Source organism: Gracilinanus agilis, chromosome 3 (assembly GCF_016433145.1).
Source record: "Gracilinanus agilis isolate LMUSP501 chromosome 3, AgileGrace, whole genome shotgun sequence".
NCBI lineage: Eukaryota > Metazoa > Chordata > Mammalia > Didelphimorphia > Didelphidae > Gracilinanus > Gracilinanus agilis.
Window position 1 is genome coordinate 26,322,113 of NC_058132.1, and position 27,515 is coordinate 26,349,627.

The 27,515-nt window shown below is 44.8% G+C and overlaps 2 protein-coding genes across 2 annotated transcripts in view; both read left to right on the forward strand.

Annotated features, from left to right (window-relative positions):
- LOC123240012 (cytochrome P450 2F2-like) overlaps positions 1-6,916 on the forward strand; it is an 8,335-nt gene extending 1,419 nt beyond the window's left edge. The window contains exons 4-9 of the mRNA XM_044667351.1: positions 1,380-1,540; positions 1,695-1,871; positions 4,467-4,608; positions 4,833-5,020; positions 5,544-5,685; positions 5,923-6,916. Of these exons, the coding sequence (XP_044523286.1) occupies positions 1,380-1,540; positions 1,695-1,871; positions 4,467-4,608; positions 4,833-5,020; positions 5,544-5,685; positions 5,923-6,104 (992 nt within the window). The 3' untranslated portion in view covers positions 6,105-6,916. The remainder of the gene's footprint in view (positions 1-1,379; positions 1,541-1,694; positions 1,872-4,466; positions 4,609-4,832; positions 5,021-5,543; positions 5,686-5,922) is intronic.
- A 6,598-nt stretch (positions 6,917-13,514) lies between these two features.
- The window catches only part of LOC123240878 (cytochrome P450 2F2-like), a 73,126-nt gene continuing 59,125 nt past the window's right edge, over positions 13,515-27,515 (forward strand). Inside the window, exon 1 of the mRNA XM_044668590.1 lies at positions 13,515-13,677. Coding sequence (XP_044524525.1) covers positions 13,515-13,677 — 163 coding nt within the window. The remainder of the gene's footprint in view (positions 13,678-27,515) is intronic.

Below are 27,515 nucleotides of genomic sequence, written 5' to 3' on the forward strand. Positions count from 1 at the left end.
TCTCCCCTCCCCATCCGTCTGCCTGCTGTAAGATAAACCCTCCGAGTTAACATCTGGCTATCCTCTGGGCTGCTATTTGCCCCCACGTGCCACTGAGGCACTGGTCACTGCAAGGTTAGGTTATGCAGGGAGATACTGTGCGGTGATTTTTCAGAACTGTTGATTGGTTTCATTTGCACTGCTAATGGCTATCAGGTTCCTTCCTAAGGGAAGTGGGGCTTAAACGATTAAGATAAACACTTGGGAAGCACCTACTATATCCACCGGGCACCTAGGTGCTGGGGACACAAATGCCAAAAGGAAAAAGGAGCCATGCTGCTTAGAAGCTCACTGTTCTATAGTTTGGGCTTCATTGTTGACTTGTACCTGGTTAGTGCTTTTATCTCTTCTGTTCCTCTGGTGGTTGTGTTAATGCATAACAAGTTGCCAAGTAGAGAGTCAGTCATCTATTACAAAATGTTCATGTCCTGGGACAGCTGGGAGGCTCAGTGGATTAAGAGCCAAGCCAAAAGATGGGAGGTTCTGGATTAAAATCTGACTTTGGACACTTTATAGCTGTGTGATCCTGGGCAAGTCACTTAACTGCCATTGCCTCGCCCTTGCTACTCTTCTCCCTTGGAACCAATACACAGAACTGATTCCAAGATGGAAGATATGGGTTTAAAAAAAAGTTCATATCCTCGTGCTGTTGCTTGATGACATTCATTGTGTTTTGGGACAAAACTTATTATCCGGTGGCACACTGTAGTTAGGTTGTGCTGTTGTATGGTGCAGTCACCTGCTATATTATTTCATGCTCTGCCTCCTTGTCTAGGGTGGTGTTGGGTTGCGTGAATCACTGTATTGTTCTGGGCCAGAGAGTGGGGAGGAAAGCCAGGAAATCATCCCATGGACAATGGCAGAGATCTAAGAGTAGTCCCGGGCTTCTTTCATTTGGCTGCTACGATTCCTCTAGCTACCATCACCCTACCCTACCCCCACACTTCTCTAATCACCCTCTGACTTTGGACCCTCCCAACACTGCTCCCCAAAGATGTCTTGTCTTCTTGCTCTACCTGGTTTCTCTTAACTTCCTCAGAACCAGAGAAGGGGTAATTTAAAGCTCCCATATTCATTTTAGAGAAAGAGGATAAAAGGTACAAATTTACTGAAGGGAGCCTAGAACCTAGAATGTCAAGAGCCAGGAGGGAACTTAGAATATAGAATATCAGAGCTGGGGAGGGGGACTTAAATTATAAAGTGTCAGAGCTGGAAGGGTCATTAGAACAGAGTCTCTACGGGAAGAAGAAAGGGTCCTTAGAACATGAAAGGGATATTAGGACATCAGATGTCACTTCCCCCAGCAGCCCTGCTGACCTTCAGGTATCTCTGGCCCCCAGGTGCCCCTTTCGATCCCACCTTCGTGCTCAGCCGCTCCGTATCCAACATCATCTGCTCAGTCGTCTTCGGTAGCCGCTTTGACTATGAGGATGAGCGTCTGCTCAAGCTTGTCCATCTCATCAATGAAAACTTTAAAATCATGAGCAGCCCCTGGGGAGAGGTGAGCCTGGGAAGGGACAGCTGGGAGGGGAGGGAGTAGAGGAAGCCTGCAGAGGCCATTGAGGGTTGCTAGGGGACCCAGAGGACAGAGGGACAAAGGGGATGGGAAGGTAGGTCCCTCTCTAAACTGAAATCTTTCCCTCCTCCCCACCCAGATATACAACATCTTCCCTGGTCTCCTACAATGGATCCCGGGCCCCCACCGCAGCCTCTTTCAGAACTTTGGGAGCATGAAGACCCTCATCGACCGCATCATCCATGAGCACCAGACCAACCTAGACTCTACCAGCCCTTCTGACTTTATTGACTGCTTTCTTATCAAGATGGCTGAGGTAAGGCCTTCTTCTCTACATCCTCTTCCCAACTCCTTCAGGGTTCCTAGAAGGACTTCCAGGGTCCTCCCACATCCAATCCCTACGAAGTCTATGATTCTGTACCTCTAAGAGACTCGGGTGATCCAATTCTCTATGAACCAGCTGGCTAAGAACCCCCAATTCCCTCATTTTAAGAACCTAATATTCTATGATTTTAAGCAGAGTTATAAGGAAGAATGTTTCCACCTGACACAAGTCACTTTCAAGGGCAAGAGGCATGGCATTTTCGGTGGTGGCTGGGGTCAGGTGGGGCTAGAGGGGAGACACACTAGCAGACTACCTAGTAGTCGTTAGTTTAAATGTTCTTGCTAAGCACTAACTACTCTTATTCCCATGCTTCTGAAAGGTTGAAAGTGTCAGGCACCCTCTAAATTCAGCACCCTAGGGAAGAGCTCCAGTCACCATACCCTGGTAACAGCCTCTTGGTCTAAGACTAATATTCAATGGTTCTGAGTTTCCCTGCTTCTAAAAGTCAAAGATTTGAAGAGTCTAACATACTATGAGCCTAAGACTCTGTAAGTCCAGAATTCTATGGGTCTAAGTTTCTATGAGCTTAAAGAATTTCAAACTCTTATTAATTTTAAGTACCTGCCATTCTGTTGGACAGCTGGGTGGCACAGTGGATAGAGCACCGTGCCCTGAGTCAGGAAGACGAGTTCAAACCCAATTCCAGACATCTTCTAGCTATATAACTTTGGCCAAATCGCTTCACCCTATTTGCCTCAGTTTCCTCATCTGTCCAATGAGCTGGAGAAGGAAATGGCAAACTGCTCTAGTATCTTTGCCAAGAAGACCCCGAAGGGGGTCATGGAGAATCTGAAATGACTAAACAACAAAAACAATCCTGTTATTCCATAAATCTGGGTACCTGGGACCTTTTCTCCCAGAGTCAGGGAAGTATACCAATTCTTCACCTGTCCTTTCCTTTACTTCAGCACTCTCCATCCCCAAATGCAATGCCTCCCTTTACTCATCTGAAAAATTAGGGATTGGATTCAATTTCTAAGATTCCTTCTAGCTCTGCCATTTGACATCTATCAAAGAATCAGAGAATGTAGGATTCAAGGATAAGGAAGGATGCCTTGGGTGTAGGAAAAGTGGTCCATGAAGCCAGTAAAGAAGAAGACAAGAAGGTTACCATGATGAGAACATGGCGGAGGGAGCAGAGTTTGGCTGGCCCTACCGTAGAGGGATCCCAAACCTTTCCCTCTCTCCCCTGCTCCTCCACCAAGTGATAATGATGTGAAACATAGAAATCATAAAAGATTTAGCACTGAAAGAGACTTTTGAGTTTCAACCAGTCAACTCCAACCCCTTCCTTTTCAGATAAGGAAACTGAGACCCAGAGGAAAAGACCTGACTTGTCTGAGGTCACAGGGGCAGTAAGCAGAATTCAAACCCAAGTCCTCTGATTCAACTCATTTCAATTAAGCAAGCATTTATTAAATGCCTGCCAATGGCTAACTAATAGCAGGCACCGTAAGAAATGCAAGATCAAAAAATGAGGCAATCTCTGCCTTCAAGGGGGGATCATTCTGTGAAAGGAGATGGTGTCTCCAGTGGTTTTCTTGACCAGTTCTTTGGGATTGGGACAGACCCTTAGGCCTATACAAAGTGAATGCCAAATAAGGGAAGCATTAACTGGGGACTTTGGGAAAAGCCTCCTTGGAGTTAGCCCTGGCACTTGGCACTGAGGGCAGGAGGAGCTAGGGTCCAAGGTGGAAGGAGTGAGAAGGGAGAGCACTCCGGGAGTGTCAGGCAGACAAACAGCCCCTTCAAAGGCACTTAAAGTTAATTCATGAACATGAAATCAACCCAGTCCCTTTATTTAATCCCACTTCATCCAGGGGCAGCTTCCCCTTCCGCAACCCCCTTCCCTGTCTGTTGTCTGACTTGTATACTTGGCCATATCCCATCCCCAACCTCCAGTCCCTCAAAGGTCCTTTCTAAAGTCTGATTGGCCCAGAGGGCAGATGGCCAGTTGGTCCCGGACCCAGAGTGCTGTGGTTAAAAGGCCTGGCAGAAGTGGCAGGGAGCTGGGATGGGGGTGGGGTGGAGAGCCCGTTCTCATTCCTGGGCCAATGAGAGAGGTGGGAGGGTGAGACAGCCTGGGCAGTGTGCTTGACCCTGGTCTGGCAAGGAGGAAGGAATGAGGAGGGGAGAGGATGTCAAGCCTGTCATTTCTTTAGCCAGGGCCAGGGAGGTGGAAAGAGACAGGGACAGACAGAGACAGAGACAGAGAGACAGGAACAGAGACAGAGACAGAGAGACAGGAACAGAGACAGAGACAGGAAGAGAAACAGAGACAGAGACAGAAAGGACAAGAAGAAGAACCTGAGAAAACCAGCTGGCCAGTCCCTCCCAGCAGGGCTTTGTCCAGGACTTCCATATCTGCCTCCACTCCCACCCCAGCTGGAAGAAGGGATGGGGTCCCCTTTTCTTCATGCTACCTCACCCATCCATGAGGAGGGAAGGACCTGGGCTGGATGAAGGAGGAGATGCGTGGCTTGGGTCCTGCGGAGTGGGGGTGGCTCAGCCCTTCTCTGTCCCCAGGAAGCCAAGAGCCCACACAGCTACTTCCACATGGAGACGCTGGTGAAGACAACGTTCATCCTCATCTTCGGTGGCACAGAGACAGTGGGCACAACACTGCGCCACAGCTTCCTACTTCTCATGAAGTATCCTCAGATTCAGGGTGCGCTCCCGCCTTCCCAGGCACACCCTTCCCCGCCTGCTCACTGGCCATGCCCATGTCCCGCGCCTCCCCAGACACCCCTTCTCTGTGTTCCCAGATGGTCCAGTCCCCTGCCTCCAGCCCTAGACCAGAAGAGGGGAGGGAAGGGGGGAGCCTGGTCTTGGGGGGAGGGGGGACAGAAGGGCTGGAGGGGAGGGGCCATGGCTTACTGGTGCCTCCCGCAGCCCGGGTACAGGAGGAGATTGACCGCGTGGTGGGGCGGGGGCGGCGGCCCACCCTGGAGGACCGCTCGTCTATGTCCTACACGGACGCCGTCATCCATGAGGTGCAGCGCTTTGCGGACATCATCCCCATGAACTTGCCGCACCGGCTTACCCGCGACACACTCTTTCGAGGCTTCCTGCTGCCCCAGGTAGGACTCCATCCCGAGTCCTCTTCCCGACCCAGGAGTTTGAGACCCCTCTCCGCCCCTCCCCACACCATCCTATCCCTTCCCCCACCTTTATTTCTGCCCCTCCCCATGAGACAAGACTTTTTGAGCCGTCTGTGCCCCCCCTTTCTTCTCCCCTAATTCCCAAACCCAAACCCCAGACTTCCTTCCCTGAAGCCCTAAATGGGATTCAATATAACAGCTATCACTCGGGACTCACATCCTGGCAAACCCCAAGCCCCCATGCCAATCCATGGAGGAGCAAGCGTTTATTAAGCAGGTACTTGCCCACTCTGTGCCAGGCCCAGTGCCCAGCGCTGGAAATACCAAGAGAAAAATGAAAAGCTACTCAACTAGCCCCTAACCCTCCCATCACCTAACACTGCCTGCCCTACCTAAGCCTCACCCATCCTGGTCCTGGAGGGTTCCCGCTTCCCCTCCACCATGGAGAGGGACCCAAGCGTTCTAGCTCCTAGCCTTTCTTCCTCCCTCCCCCCACTTCCAGGGCACTGATATCATCACCCTCCTCAACACGGTTCACTACGACCCCAGTCAGTTCAAGACACCTAATGAGTTCAACCCTGCCCACTTCCTGGACTCCAAGGAGGAATTCAAGAAGAGCCCAGCCTTCATGCCCTTCTCTGCTGGTGCGTCCTCCCCCAAGCCTCCACGGTGAAATGCAAAGAGCGCTGGATTTAGTGAGAGTCCCTGAGTTCAAATCTCTGTTCTCCCCCTTACAACCTGTGCGCCCTGGGGGAAGTCGCTTCACTTTGGCAGACCTCAGTTCCCTCATCTGTAAAAATAAGGGAGTTAGAAGCCCCTCTCCTTTCTCAGCCGATGATCATGTATGATGCCAGCCACGTTCAGCCTCTCCCTTCCTGCAGGTCGACGTCTGTGCCTAGGGGAGCCCCTGGCCCGCATGGAGCTGTTCCTTTATCTCACTGGGATTCTGCAGAACTTCACACTACAGCCGCTGTGCTCCCCGGAGGAGATTGACTTGACTCCCCTCAGCTCTGGCTTGGGCAATGTGCCTAGACCTTTCCAGCTCCGAATGGTGCCCCGATAAGCCCAGGCTTCTAACTGGCTGGCCAGAGACCATTCACTGGTCAATCGCACACTGGCCAGAGACCACTCACTGTTCCAATGGCTCTCATTTTGGCCCTCAGCCTTGTCCCTCTCTGTTTTTCAATTTCCCCTCTTACATCCGTTAATATATCCCAGTCTGTCCCCTTCTTCAGTCTTTACCGTCCCTCGTGTGCTTCTCTCCTCAGTTTTCTTCTGTTTCTCTTACACGAACACTCTCGCCCTCTCTTCCACCTTTCTCCTTCTCCTTCTTCTCCCTCTTCCTTTCTCTCTGGCTCCGTTTGTCTGTCTCTTTCTGTCTCTCTTTCTCTCTACCTGTTATCAAGTCCCTCTTCGCATGCATATTGCCCTTCTGACCCTGGGAAAGTTATTTAACCTCCCAAGGGCCCTCAGCCAACTCTCTAAAGACCATGAGACAAAGAGCAGGTGCTGATCTGCCTTGCTAAAGGAAGTTTTCTCCACAGAGGATGAAATCCCAAGCCCTGTCAAAAAAAGAAAAGAACTAGCTGGAGAGCATCCCAAGAAAGGCAGCCCAACCAGGGAAGGGCCTCGAGATTGTGTCATATTAGGAGCAACTCACCTTATTGAGTCTGGAACAGAGAAGGCTTAGGAGTAACAAAAGAGCATTTAACTTGTGGCAGAGGGATGGCTTATTCTGTTTAGCCCTGGGGGCAGGACTCAGAGTCCCTGGTAAATGTTGCAAAGAAGTCAATTTAGACTTGACAGCAGAAGAAAAAGTCCCCGGCCCGATGGATTCACAAGTGAACTCTATCAGACATTTAAAGAACAACTAATCCCAATGCTATACAAACTATTTGACAAAATAAGCAAAGAAGGAGTCCTACCAAATTCCTTTTATGACGCAAATATGGCACCAATCCCAAAGCCAGGTAGGGCAAAAACAGAGAAAGAAAACTGTAGACTTGACCTCAGGAAAAGCTCCTCTCATCTAGAAGTGTCCACTAAGGCAAATGGGCTGCCTCCCAGATGAAGCCTCCTCCATGATGGAGGTCTTCAAGGAAGGGTGGATGACCACTTGATGGCTGACCACTTAGGAAGTATATAGGAGAAAGGGGGAAGGGAACAAGCATTAAGTACTTATGTACCAAGCACCCTTCTAAGCATTTTACAGATGTTATCTTTTATGATGCAGACAACAACCTGGGAGCTAGATGCTGTCATGATTCTCATTTTACAGTGAAGAAACTGAGGCAGAGAGCAGTTAAGTGACTTGCTTAGGGTGACATAGCTATTAATTATCTAAGGCTGGATTTTAACTCAGTTCTTTCTGACTTCAGGGCCAACGTTCTATCAACTGTATCTAGATCAGAAACTAGGTCAGGAAAGGGTTGGGCAGCACCCAAAAGCCCCTAAACCATGGATTTGAGGCAGGGCCTAGAAATTAATAGAAGCTCTGTTGAGGAAGACATTCTTTTTTATCCAAGTAGAGCTAGATGCCCATTGAAGCCCCTTCAAACCATTCTTCGTTTGCCTCTCTCTCTGCTCTGCCTTCTTAGTTTTCCATTCTCCTTTAGCACTGCACTCTTTCTCCACAGCCTCCCCTTCTCTTATTGTTCCTCTGGTTTCTTTGTTGTTTTTCAGTTTCTTTCATCTCCCTCTCTTCCTTATTCTCCCCATCTTCCTCTTTAGGCTTCCCCATTTCTTTTCTTTTTTTTTTTAAATAAAACCCTTACCTTCCATCTTGGAATCAAAACTGTGTATTAGTTCCAAGGCAGAAGAGTGGTAAGGGCTAGGCAATCGGGGTGTGACACAAATGGGGGTGTCCCACAGCTGGGAAGTGTCTGAGGCCAGATTTGAACCTAGGACCTCCCTTCTCTAGGCCTGGCTCTCAATCCACTGAGCTACCCAGCTGCCCCCAGGCTTCCCATTTCTGTCCCTCAGGTTTTCTCTGTCCTTCAACCACCTATTATCCTTGAGTTTCTCCCCCTTTATTCCCATGAGCCTTTGATAACCCTCTCTGTCTCCCCACCCTCCTCAGCTGTCCTCTGTGTCTCTTAGACCATCACTCTCTCTTTCTCAGGATGTCCCCTCTGTCCTTCAGCCTCCTCACACCCTTTCTCACTTAGACTCTACTTCTCAGTCCTTTATTCTTCTTCTTCTTTTTCTTTCAATCTCTTTGCCTCCATCCTTCCAGCTCTCTTCATATCCTTTATTTCCCCCTACTCTCTCTCCCTCAGTCTCCTCCACTCACCCTTGTCTCCCCACCTTCTCTCTATTTCTCCCTTCTCTGTCCTTTTGTTTTTCAAGATCTCCTCATCAGTCTCTCTACCCTCTTACATACTTAGTCTCTTCACTGTGATGCCTTTAAGTCTTCCTTGACCCTCTCTCCCTCAGTTTCTCCATCTCTTTTTTCAGTTTACCCTCCTCTATCCTTTGATTTGTCCCTGTTTATCCCTCATTTCTCCACCTTGTCCCTCTACCTCCCTCTCATTCTGACACCAGCCCCCTCCCCATCCTTGGCCATGGATCCCTACAGCCTGGTCAGGGCCCCAGAGCATGGACCCTAGTTTGCCAAGATCTGGGTCCAGTCCTTGCCCTGCTTTGAGCTCCCATTACTGTACCCTCTATCTTTACGCAGAGTCTGGGTCTTGTGCTGGTTCCCCTTACTCCAGGGGCTTCAGTAGCACCCGGCAATTGAGATTGGCCTTCCACAAGGACTGCTTCTTTGACTGTCTAAGAATAAACAACCCATTTCTGAATAGGTGTCTGAGAAATGGAGTGTGTGGGATCAGGGTGGAAACTAGGTCCAGAAAGGGGCTGGCCAACACCTGAAAGCCCCCAAAGCATGGATCAGAGGCAGGAGCCTAGAAATGAAGACCTATGAGCATCAATATGATAATCCTCTAACCACCTACAGAGACTCACAAACTAGAGACTGAGTCTCAGGGCTAGGAATAGAAACTCTTAAAGAGGCACAGAGACAGAGATCTCTGCCAAGACAGAAGAAAGGAGGGGCTACATGAGATGGTGGACAGAGAGCTTCCATTTATTACACATCAACTGTTAAGACTCTGGACAAATCTGGGGCAGCTGCGTGGCTCAGTGGATTGAGAGCCAAGCCTGGAGACAGGAGGCCATGGGTTCCAATCTGTCCTCAGACACTTTCTAGCTGTGTGACCCTGGACAAGTCACTGAACCCCAATTGCCTAGCCCTTTCTGCTCTTCTACCTTGGAACCAAAACATAGTATTGATTCCAAGATGGAAGGTGAGGGTTTAAAAAAAAGACACTGGTCAAATCACTTAACCTGTGCCCTCAAAGGCAAATCTCTGGGACAGTAAGTTGCAGAGCACGTGGCAATTTGTATTGGTAGATCTTCTCATGGAGAAGGTCCCTATCTCAGTGAATTCATAGATCTGAACTTAAAAAGCAAACAAACATGCATGCCCACCTACAGACAGTGACAGAGATCACCAATCATAGAATTTGAGAGTTGAAGGAGACCTCAGCGACCCTGTAATCCAGTTTGTGGCCAAAAGGACTCACCATGGAACGTTAATAAGTGTTTGCCTAGCCTCTGCCTACAGATCTCCAAAAGGAAGGAAGCTCACCCTCCTCCCAAGACTGCCCATTCCACTTTGGGACAGCTTTCATTGTTGGGAAGGGTTTCTGGTCACCAAACCTAAATTTCCACCCATTCCTGCTGGTTCTGCACTTGAGGGACATCACAGAACAAGACTAATCCTTCCTCTACATGACATACTCGGTACATACTTGAAGGCAGCCATCATGTTCCCCTCTGAGTCTTCCCTTGTCCAGGCTAACCATGCTCAGTTCAGTTCCTTTGATTTATCTTCCTACAACACAGAGATGGAGCCAGAAACATACAGGAACACAGTCAGTGATTGAAACAGAGACAGAAATAGAACCAGATCTAGACATACAAACAGATCCAACACTACACAAATCCAACAATCCCTTCATTAGACATTCCCTGGCCTCCAAAGAAAGATCCAGCCTCTGGTTTTCAGCTTTAACTTTCCTTAGCCCTGTCCATGGTCCTTTGTTCTCAGCACTGGAACTACCAGGACCTACAATAGCTGAAGGAAGAGAATATTCACATTCAGAAAGCCCATAAGGGCAGCTTGGCCAGGGAGGAGGCAATTAAAAAGAAAAACATCTCAGGGCCTAGACTAAGTGGCATCCAAACTTTTGTCTTCAACCAGAACCCAGGCCATCTCCAATCCATCTAAAATGTACAAGGACTTCTAGTTTTCGTATGGTCTCAGACAGGAATCCAATAATAACATTTAAGTGCTTACTATGAGGGGTAGCTAGGTGGATAGAGAGCCAGTTCTAGAGATGAGAGGTCCTGGGTTCAAATCTAGTCTCAGATACTTCCTAGCTGTATGATCCTGAGCAAGTCATTTGACCCCAATTGCCTAACCTTTATTGCACTTTTACCTTGGAGCCAATACTTCGTATGGATTCTAAGACTGAAAGAAAGGGTTTAAAAAAAAGTGCTCACTGTATAAAAAGACTATATTTCTCTCAGAATTCACTTGTCACCTCTCCCGACTTTGTGCCAGTTTGAGAGATCATTCCCTAAAATCTGGTCTAATTTGTTAATCCATCCTTGAGGCTCCCGGGCTCTGCAAAAGTCAATTCCAAAGCAGCCATTGTTCTATGTTCTAGTGCCCAGGAAGAGGCATAAACAATAATCCCAGTGCCCTGAGGCAATCTCAGATAAAGAGGATAGAGAATCAATTGAAATCTATTTTTAAAAAAAAACGTTAAACAGGATTGGCAGGAAAGTCAGAGGACAAGAGGACATTCCAACACCGTTGGGTGTAGTGATGGCAGAAAAATCCTTAGAAGAAGTGGTGTGGAGAGAGGTAAAAGGCAGGCTTGCTGGTGGGGACTCCAAACCTAAGTCATCAGCTCCATCTCCTTTCTCTCAGAAAAACCACCCCAGGTCCAAGATACTCCTCCTTAGGTCTGCTTCCACTTAAAACCAGAGCTCCCAAACTTTCAAAGTAACAAGTTTATTCTTATTAGGCGAAGGACACAAAGCAAAGGCATTTGATAAAGTAGAATATAATATAATAAGAAAAATACTCTTGGAAAATTCTCCCCACAAACTTGGGGCACATTCTCCCACAAATAAGCAGAGTATCAGTGGGGGAAATGGACACATATGTTGGAGTACATGTAAGGTACATGCGCCAGGGCAATGTTTAGAAGGACAATGCATGCTGCCACCACTATAGAGGCATTCTGGACTTGTCATCATTTAAATCTTGGTCAAGCCTGCACATGGGCATTTGGTGGTTTCTGGGATGTCTCCTGCTGGGCAGCAGGTTTCTGACAAGCATCTATCAAGGGTCCCGTCTCTACTGTTCCTCAATGAGCATCTTTAAAGGATAAGTCATTTTCCTATTACTTGCTACTGGTTTCTGGGCTTCATCTCTTCAGAGCCACACTTTAATCATCTCCTCCTGGGAGCTAGTAGGTCTTTAGAGATTTGGGGACATTGTATACTAGATCACAATATAATGTTGAAATCATTATAATTTCCAGCTTCAAGAAAGAACCTCAAAAATCAGTTGGGGAAAGGAGAGCAGTTAGGTGACTTCATGGATTGAGAGCTGGGCTTGGAGATAGGAGGGGTTCAAATCTGACCTCAAGCACTTCCTAGCTATATGACCCTGGGCAAGTCATTTAACCCTCATTGCCTAGCCCTTACCACTCTTCTGCCTTAGAACTAATACACAGTATTGATTCTAAGATGGAAGGAAAGGTTTTTTTTTAACCAATCTAGTCCAACTGCCTCATTTACAAAGGAGTAAACTGAGGATCAGTCATCCATTATGCTGTAGTGACTAGAAAACCTCTTTTGGATAAAGGAAACCAATTCCTCAGAGCCAACCCAAAGCCAAATCAAGAAATTAAGTTGATTTCTGGCCAGACCAGAGCACATGCCCTCAGGCTAAGATTGTTTTTCTTTCGACTGAAGATCTTGCTTCATACTTCATACTTTATCTAAACAATTGAAAGCATTCTAAGAGAGTTTCCTCTTCTCTCTTCCTCATTTTACATCCCTCAAATATCTTCTAGTATCTCTTCCTTGCCCTCATGTCCCATAAAAAGGTAGCCTTTCTCTGGCCAAGGCAAACCCTTGATCTTATCCCATTCTGTCTTCTCCAGGAGATGACCTCTTCTGTCATCCCATCTCTAATTAATTCTCAATTTTGCCTTATCTATTAGTTCCTTTCCTGACCCCTGTAAATACACTAGTATCTCCTATAGCCTGAAAAAAACAACTTCACTAAATCTGTCCATCCTTACTAGTTTTCACTTTATATCTCACCTCCCCTTTGTGGCTGAACCCCTTAAGGCTATCTAAAATGGTGCCTCCCAGAGACATATACACTGTGACACAATCGATTGACATGGACTTCTCTACTAGCAGCAATGCTATGATCCAGGACAATTCTGAGGGACTTATGAGAAAGACATCCAGAGAAAGAACTGTGGGAGTGGAATCACCAAAGAAAAACAACTGCTTGATCACATGGTTTGATGGGGATATGATTGGGGATGCAGACTTTAAACAATCACCCTAGTGCAAATATCAATAATATGGAACTAGGTCTTCAACAACAACACATGTAAAACCCAGTGGAATTGCATGATAGCTCTTGAGGTTTTCATGACGGTTCTCTCCTGGTTCTCCTCTCTGACCATGCCTTCTCAGTCCCCTGTTCTGTATTCTTATCCAGATCCACACTGACTTGGGTATCCTCCCCACACTGCATCCTGGGACCTTTTTCCTTCTTCCTCTAGATAATAATGTCATTTGGTGTGTTCATCAGCATCTATGGATTCAATTGTCATCTCTATGCAGATGATTCCCAGACCTATAAATCCATCCCTGCTCTCTCTGGAGCTCCAGTCTCACATCGTTAAACTGCCTTTTAGACATCTTGAATTATATGTTCTGAAGGCATCTCAAAATCAATGCATCCAAAACGTAGCTCATTATCTTTTCCCCAAAACACTCCTCTCTTTAGAGGCAGCTTGTGGCACGGTGGGTAGAGCGCTATGTCTGGAATTAGAAAGACCTGAGTTCAAATCCAGCCATGGACTGGAACTACCAGTTGCATGATACTAGGCAAGTCACTTAATCTTCATTTGTCTCAGCTTCCTCAACTGTAAAATGGGGATAATAACAGCCTCTACCCTGTAGGATTATTGTGAGGATCAAATGAGAGAATATTTTTATGTGTTCGGCATAGAGTTGTATGAATGTGTGTGTAGTTTACATAGTTATCTATTTATCTAATAGGCACTATATGAATGCTCTTTCCCTTCCTTTCCCTCTCCTTTGACCCCCTCTTCCAGAATGCCCTATTTCTACCAAAGGCAGCACCATGTTCCTGCTCACCCAAGGCCCCAATCTCAAGGCCATCCTAACTTCCTCGTTTGCCCTCATGCTCCCCCCACACGGCAATCTCCCCTTCTCTTCACCCATCCATATACCCACCATCGTACAGCAGACCCTTGTCACCTCACAGCTCGTTTATTATTCTGCTGGTGATTCTCCCTGCCACAAGCTTCTCCTCACCCCAGTTCATCCTCTAATCACCTGCCAAAGTGATCTTCTTAAAGCCCAGGTCTGACCAGCTCACCCTCCTACCCACTCACCTCCAGTGGCTCCCTAACACCTCCAGGACCAAATCGAAAATCTTCTGTTGGGGGCTCAAAACCCTCTATCACCCGGCCCCTTCCTACCTTTCCAGTCTTCGAACCCTTTACTCCCCTCCACGCAGTCTGATTCAGCAACACTGACCTCCCTGCTCTTCCTGGCACACAACACTATTTCTCAGGTTAGCGTCTATTCCTTCGCTGTCCCCCAATATGAAAGACTGTCCCTCTTGGCCTCTGCTGCATGGCTTCCCTGGTTTCCTTTTAGACTGGACTTAAACCTTCTGCAGGGGGTCTTTACAGGTCCCTTAGAAACTGCTACCACCTTCTTCCGAGATAACCTTCCAGTTACTATATATATATATATATATATATATATATATATATGTATGTATGTATGTATATATATATATTGTATTATTATATTTTATATACATATAATATATATAATAAGGATCTGACCCAGCACTCTATGTGATTAAGATAACTTTCATATGGAGAATGCTGAGGGGTTACTTCTGGGAGAACCATGATGAAATGCCTTCCACCTTCACCTTCCATCTTCAATCAATTCCGTGTATTGGTTCCAAAGCAGAAGAGTGGTCAGGGCTAGGTAGTGGGGGTCAAGTGACTTGCCCAGGGTCACACAGCTAGGAAGTGTCTGAGGTCAGATTTGAACCCATAACCTCCTGTCTCCAGGCCTGGATATCCATCCACTGAGCCACCTAGCTTCCGCCATTTAATGTCTCATCCACATGGCACTCCATGAAATGCTTGAACGCAGATATCACATCTCCCCTGAATTTTCTTTTTTCATACCAAACATACTTTCACTGAACCTCCTACAGTATGAACTCAAAGCCTTTGACCATCCTGGTTGCCCCCCTCTGGGGGTTCTCCAGTCTATCCAAGCCCAATTGAACATACATTACAGATATGGTCTCATCAGGACAGAGGAGAGAGGGCCCTCCAGTTTCTTGTTCTGGAAAATCTGCCTCTTTTAATATAGGTCAAAAATAATTTAATAGAGATCAAAATAAGCTTTTCTGCTTGCCATATCCCACTGTTAGCTAATGTGGAGCTTGAGGTCCACTACAAACCATGGACCTTTGGCAGATAGACTTCTATCTAACTCTGTCTCCTCCATCTTGAATTTTTAAACCCAGGGTAAGATTTTCTATTTATCCCAATTGCATTGCAATTTATTCTATTCAAACCAAAGAATTTCATCTGTTGAAATCTCTTGGAGACTCTGCTTCCTCAATCTCATGCCCTAGCTATCCATTACAGTTTAGAGGCTTCTGGGAGTTTGATGAGTATGATGTCTGTGCCTTTATCCAGGTCACTGATGAGAATGTTCAACATCACAGGACCAAGGACAGATCCCTGGGCACTCTACTGGATACCCACTCCACGATGACATCAAACCATTAATGACTGAATCTGGCCATTCGGGCAGGTGAGAATCTACCCAACTATACAATCTAATCGTTCTAACTCTCATTTCCCTGCTTTTTCCCAAAAAAGAATAACATGTGATACTTTGTCAAATGTTGTGCTAAAATCTAAGCAAATGAAATCTTCAGAGTTCCTCTGATCTGTTAGCCTACTTATCTCATCAAAGAGGTTTCATGTAGGCTGATCTGTTCTTGTTGTTGGTCATCACTTCCTTAGCTGAATGTCCACTAGTCATCTCTTTAGTAAACTGTAGCCTTCCCACTGGGCACAGGCATCCCCTACTCTGAGGATGTTACCATGGAGATGTGGTGGACTGCAAGTATCTGTCTGTGGGCAAAGAAGGATATACCCATAATCCCCCCCCATATTCTTAGGGCTTTTGAAGTTGATAGACACACAGAGAAACAGAGACTATAAAAGAATGATAAAGAGTCAGGACCAAATGTCTTCTGGGACTCTATTCTAGACTGACCATGAGTGGCACAAACGGATGGTTTCTAGGTGTTGCCTGCCTGGCAGCTTTAAGAAAGAGCCAGCAAAGTTAGCCAGATCAGAAGTGGGGGGACAATTATTGTCTAGGTGGGAGTGAGAGGTGTTGAGTTGGGATTGGCCAGGGGAGAGGAGAGGAGCAGATCAGATCAGAACAGAAGGAGTCAAGACAAGCTGGGTCGCATCCACAGATCCTTCACTACGTACCTCCATCCCTCAAACAAAGAAGTGGCTTGTATTTACCTGTCTATCACTCATGTCTTGTTTTCCTTCTAAACTGGTAAGATGAAGAGTAAATGAGGGTGAATAAGGGAGAGGAGGAGAAAGTTATTTGTCCCCTTCTTGGCAGCCTGTCAAACCAGCAAGCATTTAGAAGTTCCATTTCCTTAATTGCTTACTCCTACTTCAGGGTTATTTGAGACCATCTACCATGAGTTCTTGGCAAACACAAATGCCATGAGGCCCTTGTTTCCCCCGAGGCCCTACCCCATTCAAAACACACCCCTTTGGGAGTTTCAGGGGGATAAATGATAAATATTTTCCCAGGAATCAAAGGTAATACTCACTGGCCTATAATTTGCAGGTTCTCTTCCCTTTCCTTTTGTGATAATCAGGACAACATTTACCCTTCTCTAGAATTACAATCCCTTTCCCATTCTCCATAAACTTTGAACTCACACTGACACGTGTTTAGCAATCATATCAGACTGTTTTGTCGGTGCCTGAAAAATATCTCTCATGTGAGCCAGATGACTTTTCTTCATTGAGTTGGGAAGGTGGGAAAATGCTTAGAATCTTGGTCCTAGACTTGGGACAGACCTGAGTTTAAATCTTGCCTTAGAAATTTACTATGTGCTTCTAGGCAAATCACTTCATCTCTGTTTGCCTCAACTTCCTCATCCATAGAAAATAGCACTGGGGGCAGCTTGGTAGCTCAGTGGATTGAGAGCCAGGCCTAGAGACGGGAGGTCCTAGCTTCAAATCTGACCTCGGACACTTCCCAGCTGTGTGACCCTGGGCAAGTCACTTGACCCCCATTGCCTACCCTTACCACTCTTCCACTTATAAGTCAATACACAGAAGTTAAGGGTTTAAAAAAAAAGAAAAAAAGAAAGGAAATAGCACTAACCTTGTTGGATTGTTATGGGGATCACTTAAGATGTTAGGGGGCAGCTGGGTGGATGAGTGGATTGAGAGCCAGGCCTAGAGACAGGAAGTAGGTCCTGGGTTCAAATCTGGCCTCAGACACTTCCTAGCAGTGCAACCCTGGACAAGTCACTTAACCCCCATTGCCTAGCCCTTACCACTCTTCTGCCTTGGAGCAGAAGATTCCAAGACAGAAGGTAAAGATTAAAAAAAATGTTAGCTATTTAAATGTTAGATTGTTGTTGGTCATTGGAGATGATCACTTCCTTAGCTAAATGTCCACTAGCCATTCTTTAATAAATTGTAGCCTTCCTATTGGGCACCGACCTCCCCTACTCTAGAGATGTTACCACGAAGATGTGGTGGGCTGCAAGTGTCTGCCTGTGGACAAAGAAGGATATTCCCAAAGTTCCCCCCATATTCCTGGGGCTTTTGAACTTGATAGACACACAGAAAAACAGAGACCATAAAAGAATGTTAAAGTGTCAGGACCAAATGCCTTCTGGGATTTTTTCTGGATTGACCAAGAGTGGCTTTTAATTTAAATGTTCGCTAATGTCATGGAGGGTTAAATGCTCTCTTACCTTCCTTCTAATTATCTTTGGCTTCCATTCCCCATTAACCACTTTCTCTCTGAAGAACTTTGGTATTGATTGTGAGACATGAGGGTCTCTGGCAAAGGACCACGTCATGCCCATGTGGCATGCCCATGTCAAAGAAGGTGCTGCTGCTCTCCAAGAGCACGGCAGAATTGCAGTAGCTCCAAAGAAACAGGAAGTACACAAATTTAGAGACATCTCCTTCTCGAATGTTCGCAGGAGCTATTTGTGCCTGATCTGGGGTAGAGTCTTCAGAGCCTTTATTGCTCTGATCAGCCAGGCTGACACACTGTCCGTTGACTCTGGTGGAGTCGTATCGTTTTGGTCCTCTTCGAGCACAACATGGGCAAACCAATCATTTCCGTCTTGTGTGTCTCCTGGATGTCCACATACTTGGCAGAAAACAAATAGAAAGTCAACATTAGAATTGAGTAGCTCTCCCCTTTCTCTAATGTCAACCTTCACCATCCTTGGCATGCCAAGAAGTGGTCTTAGATACTCAATACTTGCCTTTCCCAAAAAATGCTAAAATACAGGATATCCCAAAGGCATCCCCTTCCCTTAAAAACATTTGGCATGCCCTGTAGAGCCTCTTGGGCTCTTCAAATCCCCTCCTAGTCTCACTCTGACTCCTAACTTAGATCAAGTGAATTTTGTTGAAATTTCCATCACACCTCTTACAGCATGAATCCAGACCAACGCGTTGGGAAGCAATGATGAGCCTCAAGAAGGCACTTTTAGCAACACCAGGGGGAGCTGGTGATTTCGCATCCTTGCCACCAGGGCAAAGATACCCGTCCTCCTTACCTCTGGTTGCTTCCACCTCTGATAGTGCGATACATGACACCACAGCAAAACAGCACCATATAGCACAAGGCGATGTAGTGTGTCACACCATATTGCAACATGGTACAATAGAACGCTATTCAAAAAATACAGCCGAGCATAATTTTGCACAGTACATCACAGTGTAGTGCAATACTGCAGTGTGTGGGGCAGTCGATAATAATAGGTTGTAGCTACGTTACAATAGAAACAAAATAATACCAAAGAAGTACAATACAACAGAATGCAGTACAGTACCATAGAACACAATTCTTGACTCTTCAGCACCAGGAGAGGTTTAAAGTTTAGACAAGCTTAGTCTCTGCCTCGATGGAACTCACAGGCTATTAAAGGAATGTGGTTGCCCATTGATGCTGTAACAAGCAAAAGATGAAATGACTGAGGAAAAGAAGGCTCCATCTTCTGAGTATATCGATTTATTAAGCAATGAATGAATGGCAATTAATTACCCAACAAACAGGGACCAAGTCCCTTTCTCAGCTTAAGGCTGGGCTCTGAATTCAAGTTGAGACAGACTTTTATACATTATAAACAATCAGATTGAATAAACTAAACAAATAAGACCAATTCGTTAAAAGAAAACAATACATTGGGTCATCTGATTTCTAATTGGAGGAAAGATTAGGAACTTTCCAAGTTGGGAGGGGGAAGTCTCAGGTACAGTTCCTGGAAGTTTCCCATTCCCCCCCCCACCCCAATGTCTGAACACAATCAAAGGAATATAGAAACACTAACTGATTTAGGCAGCACGGGGCCAGTTTTCAGATAAGTGTTCCCTATATAGTCCAGTCAAACTCAGCTTCTTCCTCACACACACTATTCTGTCTCCTGTCTCTGTGACTTCACTGGCTGTCCCCTAAACCTACAATGTCCTCTCCTCCCCTCTGCCTCTTGCCTCCCCGAATCTCACCATTACCTGCAAATGTTCTACTTCATCAATCAGAAACTCTGTCCTCCATCCAACCATAACCTTCCACCATTCCATCACTCTTACCCTTCTGAACCCATTCTTTGCCTTCCTTATGACCTCCTGCCTAGTAGAAATCAGTCAGTTGATAAATTTGTATGAAGTCTCCGCTATGTATGAGGCACTATGCTAAGTTCTGTGAATTAAAAAAAAAGAAGAAGAAAAGAAAAGAAAGAGGCCATTTCTTCCCTCCAGGAATTTCTCATTATTGTCCATCCTTCATTGCAAAGAGAACCAGTGACATCACAGGATGACGTCTTGACTTGAGCCAAGAGTTTCCAATCTAACGGGGAGACTGAAAAGCATGGAAAATAGGGAAAGAGAGACTATCTGGCACTCAGGAGTATGATGGCAAAGTCCAGAGGAGAAGAGTACTTTCTCAGACCATTAGCCCTGCTTTGATTTCGCTTCACTCCCTCTCCAGTGTTGACCTTCTTGGGAACCAATCCAACTCTACACTGTCTCTTCATCTCAAATCCCTCGACCCTTATCTTTGTTAAGTTCTTTACTCCCACCTTCCCAAACAATTCTTTTATTCTTTCTTGAGTGCTGCTAAACAGAGCTGGAAGAGATGTCAGTCAGTCAACAAGCTTTCATTAAGCACCTACTACATGCCAGGTCCTGTGCTAAGCATTGAGGGTACCAAGAAAGGCAAAAGATAATTCCTCTTTTCTTCTGTCTCTCTTTTTTTAACCCTTACTTTCTGCCTTAGAATTGATGCTGTGTATCATTTTCAAGGCAGAAGAGTGGTAAGGTCTAGGCAATAGGGGTTAAGTGACTTGCCCAAGGTCATATAGCTAGGAAGTATCTGAGGCCATCTTTGAACAGACGACCTCCCAAACTCCTGGCCTGACTCTCAATTCACTGAGCCACTAGCTGCCCCTCTAGTCCATGCCCCTTCTAAGCCGTAGCTCACAGACTAACGAGGGAAACAACTATATATGAACTAAGAATAGGGTAGGTTGGAGATAATCTCAGAGGGAAGGCACTAATGTTAATGAGGACAGGCAAGGCTTCTGGGAGTTCTGGGATTTTAGTTGAGACTTGAAGGAAGCAAAAGTAAGAAGGGTTCTCATTCCAGGCAGAGAGGACAACCAGGGAAAATGTCAAATGCTTCTACTATTTTTCAGTCTCTATTTTGTTCATGGTTTTTATTTTTAAGTTATGCTTTCTTTCATAACATGATTAATATGGAAATATGTTTTGCATGATTGCACAGGTATAACCTAGATCAAATTGCCTACTGTCTCAGGGGAGGGGGAGGGGGGAGAGGAAGAGAATTTGGAACTGGAAATTATTAAAAATGAATGCTAAAATAATAATTTAATGAATGTTAAGAATGTATATGCAATTGGGAAAAATAAAATATTGAAATTAAAAAAAAAAGAAAATGCCAAATGCTTCAATAATTATAAAAGTGCAAATCAAAACAACTCAGGTTTCAACTCAAATCCAACAAATGGACAAAAGTGGCAAAAGCTGGGAACAGTCTCTTTCACGGAGGAGGAAACTACTACCTCCCAAAGCAGTCAATTCCACTTTAGGTTAGCCCTAATTGTTAAGAAATTGTTCTTAGGTCAGTTAGGTGGCTGATTGTATAGAGAGCCAGATCTAGAGATGGTAGGTACTGGATTCAAATCTAGCCTCAGATACTTCCTGGCTATGTGACTGTGGGCAAGTCGCCCACCCCTTCTGCCTTAGAACCAATACTTAGCATCAATTCTAAGACAAAAGAAGGTTTTTTAAACTGTGTATAGATCAATAGATCAATAAATATTTATTACATGCCTACTATGTGTCAGGCACTATGCTAAACATCACCAGGGATACCAAAAAGCAAAAGGTAGTGCCTGCCCTCAAGGAGTTCACAATCTAATAGGTATGCCATCTAAGCATTTATCAAAGTCGTTCTCCTCCGTCCCTTCTCCTCCTTTGGCTTTGGTCTTTTTCAGCTCTAGCCCTCCTTCTCCAGTTTGAACTTATCTCCTTGGTTCAAACTCCACCTTTGACATTTACTACCTATAGGACCTAAGGAAAGTCACTTTCCCCTAAGCCTTAGTTTCCTCATCTGTCAAATAAAAGAGGTAGTTTGATTCAGTGAACTCTGAGAACCTTTAGAGCTCAGGATCTATGAGCTCACGCTTCTCCTCCACCTTCTCTTCAAGTGTTTCCCCAGATTTAGCATCTGTACTTCCTCACAGTCACAGAGCTCTGTCCATCATCTCCACAATTCCTTATCCTTCTTCACTTCTAATATCTTTCTCTCATACCATCTTTTCTTTCAAGAACAACAAACAGAATTACCACCACCACTCCATGCCACCCCACCCAGAACTTCTACGGGTTAGCCTAGTTTCTGACATTCCATTGTGATTTCCTTGAGGGAAGGGGCTATCCTTTGCTTCTTTTTTGTATTCCCAGAACTTATCCCAGTGCCTGGCACATGGTAGGTGCTTTTATTGTATGTATTTATTGACTGATTACTGGAGAATCTGGGCACTTTTACCATGATAGCCTACCCCTTTGGTTTGTTCCCTTCCTCTGTCCCTGGTGGAAGACAAACTGTTATCAGCTACCTCAGCCAGTAGCCTATCTTGGGACTGATGACAGCTGAGAATTGACGGGGCTCTCACTTACTCCATGTGAACAGACCACCACAAGTAGCATTTCTCTCTCTGAAAATCTCCAGTTGGCTAGCTGGTCCAATACTGAGAACTTCACCCCTCTGTCAAGCCAATGGTTTCCAGAACCCCTGATGGTATCCCACTTTCTCCATGGATAGGACTGCCCAGGGTAGACTTGTCTTGATCGTGACCCCCATCCCAGGAATGATGAAGGAGAAAAGGAGGGAAGAGGTCTTGTTCCAATATACCTTGGAGCAGAAATCATCAAATTACCTGGTAACCATAGCTAGCATTTGAATAGTAATTAAAGATTGCAAAGCTCTGTATATTCGTTATCTCATTGGTCCTCATAAAAATCTTGGGAGGTGAGTGTTCTTATTATCTTATCTTAAAGATGAAGAAACTGAGCCTGAGGGAGATCAAGTGACTTGCTCAAGGTCACAGAAGGAGTGAACTCAGGTCTTCCTGCACCCAAATCCTGCACTCTTAACCCTTGTGCCCAAGCTGGTATTAGATAAATGGATTAGATAAGGAAGTGGAACCAGCTACAGACTGTACTTAATTGCGTAATATGCCTAGGATCATAAAATACTGGGGGAAAGTATTCGTGATTCAACATTATTCAGCCAAAATTGCTGGAAAAACTGGATTTCGGTTTGGCAAAAAATGAGTCTCGATGAACATCTCTCACTTTATACAACAATAAATTCCAGATGCATCGATGATCTAAACACGTTTTTCAATACAGTACTATGAAATGGCAACAATGTAAGTGAAAAAGGGAAAAATAAACTGAAAGGGGTAGAATTATAATGACAAGCTTGGCCCAAATGGAAAAGAAAACAGTTCTCCCTTCTTTGCAGAAATGGGCACCTAGGGGTGTGATACATGGTGGATACTGTTAGTCTCCGCTGATATGCTGGTGAGCTTTGTTGATATTTCTACCCTTTCTTTTAATGGTTTTTTGTTGTTGTTATTGTTGTTGAAAGGAATGGTTTTCTACTTAGAGTCAGGAGGAATGTATTTGGAAATAAAGAAGATATAAAGTTGAAAGACAGCAATAAAAATTTAAACACTATTAGAAAAAACAAAACCAAAGGATAATGTTATATGTTTCCCAGCTGTGGAGAAAGGTTGGATTTTTTTTTTATTTTAAACCTTTACCTTCCGTCTTAGAATTAATACTGTGTATTGGTTCTAAGGCAGAAGAGTGGTAAGGGCTAGGCAATGGGGGTCAAGTGACTTGCCCAGGGTCACACAGCTGGGAAGTGTCTGAGCCTATATTTGAGCCCAGGACCTCCCATCTCTAGACCTGGCTCTCGATCCACTGAGCCACCCAGCTGCCCCCAAAGGATGAATTTTTAATAAGCCATGACATGGAGGAAATTATGAGAGACAAAAGAATGATTTTATGTAACCTGTGACTGAGAACCAAAGCTCTAGATTAGATGAATTCTTGGGCGTTTCCCGAAAAACCTCTCTTTTGGCTCATACCCCAACATAAGCAGCTTCTGGGAACCTCAGAATTTGGCACCCAATAGAACAGGCAAAGGATTAGTCCTGGGTTGTAATTAAGACACTGTTCCTTCTTTTTCCTGTGGGTGTCCAATAGACGATTGCCCAGAAGAATTAGACTCTGCTGGGGTTAAGGCATCCTACAGAGGACAAGTCCTTATAGAGCTGACTCCTCTCCCCAGACCTCCCCCGTATTAGTCCAATGCTCTGTCCTCCAAATTATGGGTCCTTCCTATGCCAGTGGCACTTTGCTCTCAGGACAAGGGTCAATGGTCTTGTGTTATAACCCAGGACAAGCCAGCACACTTGGCACACTTGTATATGCCCATCATGGGTCCTTCCCATGCCCCTCCATGGCTTCAGCTCTTGCCTGGTCTAAGATCTCCTCTGCCAGTCCCAGGAATTCCATGATACTCCACTACTTTCTCCATCATGGGACCCTGGGAGAGATGCATACATAGCAAGGGCTACCAGAACAACTTCTATTTAATTCAGTTGGCTCCACAGTTGGAACATTTCCCTTGAGGGCCAGCCTTCTCTGAGTTGCAAGTCCAAAAGGCCACCCTTGCTGAGAGAACATAGAGCATGCCTCCAGATGGTCCCAACTGTGTTTAAGATGATTGATATGTTGTGAGTGATAATACATGTATAACTCAAAGGAATTGCTTGTCAACTCTGGGAGGGCGGAGGGAAGAGGAGAAGGAGACAACACGAATCACGTAACTTTGGGAAACCTATGAGGAAATTTGTTATTGGAATAAAATAAAGAAAAAAAACAAAGAAAAAAATGATTGACAACTGAGAGTCTAAGGGAACCCATTCTTATTGGAGGATGCTCCTCACTCTATAGTCTGTAAATCCCTTGTGGATCTTCTCCTCAGGAAGACTCTTTTTCAATGAATTCTCTCCCTTGGACTTCCCCAAGGCAATGGCAACTTGCAGGAGAAACAGAGTGGCAAAGTGGGCAGAGTGCCAAGCCGGGAGTCAAGAAAACCTGGGTTCAACTCATGCTCCCTAGCTATGTGATCCTGGGCAAGTCATTTAACCCTGGCTGCCTACCCTCACTGCTCTTCTGTCTTAGTACAGATATTAAGATAAAAAAAAAAAAGGTAAGGGAGGAAGAAAGAAAGAAAGAAAGAAAGAAAGAAAGAAAGAAAGAAAGAAAGAAAGAAAGAAAGAAAGAAAGAAAGAAAGAAAGAAAGAAAGAAAGAAAGAAAGAAAGAAAGAAAGAAAGAAAGAAAGAAAGGAAGGTAGGAAGGAAGGTAGGAAGGAAGGCAAGACAGCAAATCTGAGAGTGGACTTCATGATCAAGTTTATCTTCTGCCTGAGATAGTATTTGTAAAGATGGTAGCACAAGTGCCTGGCACATAGTAGATGATAAATAAATTCTTGTTTCCTTCCTTTCCCCCTCCTACCTTTGCATTTCCTTTTCTGAGCATCAGTCAGCAACCAATAATCCTAAGAAATGAGTAACACACAGGCAACAAACAGAAGTATATAAAAGCAAAGGCCATTCCCCAGTGCATAAGTGATCAAAAGAAATAAATAATTCTTGTGAAATAATCGCAAACTATTAATACCCAGATGAAAAAAATGTTCCAAGTCATGACTAGTGAGAAAAATCCAAGTCAAAACATTTCTAAGTTTTAACCTTGAATTCAGCAAACTGACTAAGATAGCAAAAGGTGAGAATAGTCCATGCTGGAGGGGCTGTGGACAGACAGGCACACTAATGCATTTTTGGTAGAAATGCGAATTGGTCCAAATGTTCTAGAAAACAATTTGGAATTCTGCTTTAAAAATTGATTAAAATATCCATCTCCTTCGACCCACAGGTCCCACTGCTAGATGCATATTTCAAGGAAAGAAAAGACAGAAAGATACTGTATATACCAAGAGATTTATCCAACATTTTTAGAACACCAAAGCTGCAAACAAAGTACATGCCCATCAACTGGAAATAGGCTGAACAAGTAGTGTGGCACACAAAGGTACTGGAGTATTAATGCACTGGAAGAAATCATGATGACTATTATGGAGAAGCATAGAAAGACGTATGAACTGATGCAAAGTGAAGAAAGACCCAAAAAATCAGTATATACAGTGACTAAAATATGTAAGTAAAAAGAATAACAGCAACAACAAAACAAATGAAAATTAACATTCTGACATTGTAGTTACCAAGCTTGACCTGAAGAATTGCTATGAAGGTGCCAGTCCCCTGAGGAGTGGTATCACACTGCATACAATGGCAGGGGCAGCTAGGAGACCCAGGAGATAGAGCACCAGGCCTGAAGTCAGGAAGAATCTGAGTTCAAATCCAACTTCAGACACTTACTAGCTATATGACCCTGGGCAAGTCACTTCATCCCCTTTGCCTCTGTTTCCTCATCTGTAAAATGAGCTAGAAAAGGGAATAGCAAGAGGCAGCTAGGTAGCATAGCAGATAGAGCTCCAGGGCTGGAGTCGGGAGGTCCTTGGCTTCAAATCTGGCCTCAGACGACTTCTAGTTAGGTGATCCTGGGCAAGTCATTTAATCCTGTTTGCCTAAAAATAGAAAAAAAAAATTTAAAGAAGGAAATGGCAAACCACCCTAGTATCTTTGCCAAGAAAACCCCAAATGGAGTCACAAAGAGTTGGGCACGACTGAAATGACCGAATCACAATACAATATCAGGCTTTTTCCTTGCCTTACTTGTTTGTGCTTAACTGGTTGTTTTTTTTTTTCTTCTTTTTGGTTCTTTCTTATAGGAAATGACTCTCTGGGAGAGTTGGGAGGCGGGGTAGTGCTGTACTGAAACTGCAATCAGCAAAGGCTACAAATCAGGATTGTTCTCTTGTACTGTTTTGTTGATTTTATAAACATAAGAAAGTGATGAAGAAAATGTTAATAAAGCAGATTAAACTCTAAAGGGTGTTGTACATACTTTTTTTGGTCAAACAACTAGTTGTTAAAAATTTACTAGCACACCCTGGGTTGGGGGTGAGACACATATTAGGAAATATAACTGATGTCAAAAAACAAAAGATAACCCACTTCCCAGCTGTGTGACCCTGGGCAAGTCACTTGACCCCCATTGCCCACCCTTACCACTCTTCCACCTATGAGACAATACACCGAAGTACAAGGGTTAAAACAAAAAACAAACAAACAAACAAAAGATAAGAATTAACATTTGTTTCAAAAAGAATAGTATCAGAAATGCTAAAAGATGATTAAGGACCACCAAAGGGGGCATCACAAAATAGATAGAAGTGCCAGTCCAAGTGGATTGCACAATAACTTATATCAACGAAAAGGCACACAGTTGGTTTCTTCCAAAACCTCTGCCCAGGGAGGAACAAAATAAAAATAGCTAATACGGAGTAGATGCCCAAAATAAGGAAGGAAACAGTAAGAGAACATTTAGCTCCCACTTGATGAATGGAAGTCACCTCACCCAAATGAACTATCCCTCAGGCACTGGAACAATCGTTGAATGAGATTGCTAAAATGTCAGGGACATTTCAAAGACTGGAGAATGGGCAGAGGAGTTGTTGCAGGTCTAGAGAAGGGGATGAGTCATTCAAAAAACAAAATGATGGAATCTATAAATTATAGAGCTTTGATCACTAATTTCAGTTCCTAGAGAAATTGCTGAATGTATTATGAAAGAGATGATTAGTGATCATAGATAAGGAAGCAGGAATCATGGCTTCATCAAGAATAGGTCATATAGGGGCAACCTGGGTAGCTCAGTGGACAGAGCACCAGGCCTGGAGTTGGGAGGTCCTAGGTCTGACCCCAGACACTTCCTTGGGCAAGTCACTCAACCCCAGTTACCTAGCCCTTACCACTCTTCTGCTTTGGAGTCCATACTCAGTATTAATTCTAAGACAGAACATAAGAGTTCTTAAAAAAAGATTAGATCATGTCAGAGCCTTTTCTTCCTTCCTTCCTTCCTTCCTTCCTTCCTTCCTTCCTTCCTTCCTTCCTTCCTTCCTTCCTTCTTTCCTTCCTTCCTTCCTTCCTTCCTTCCTTCCTTCCTTCCTTCCTTCCTTCCTTCCTTCCTTCCTTCCTTTCTTCCTTCCTTCCTTCCTATA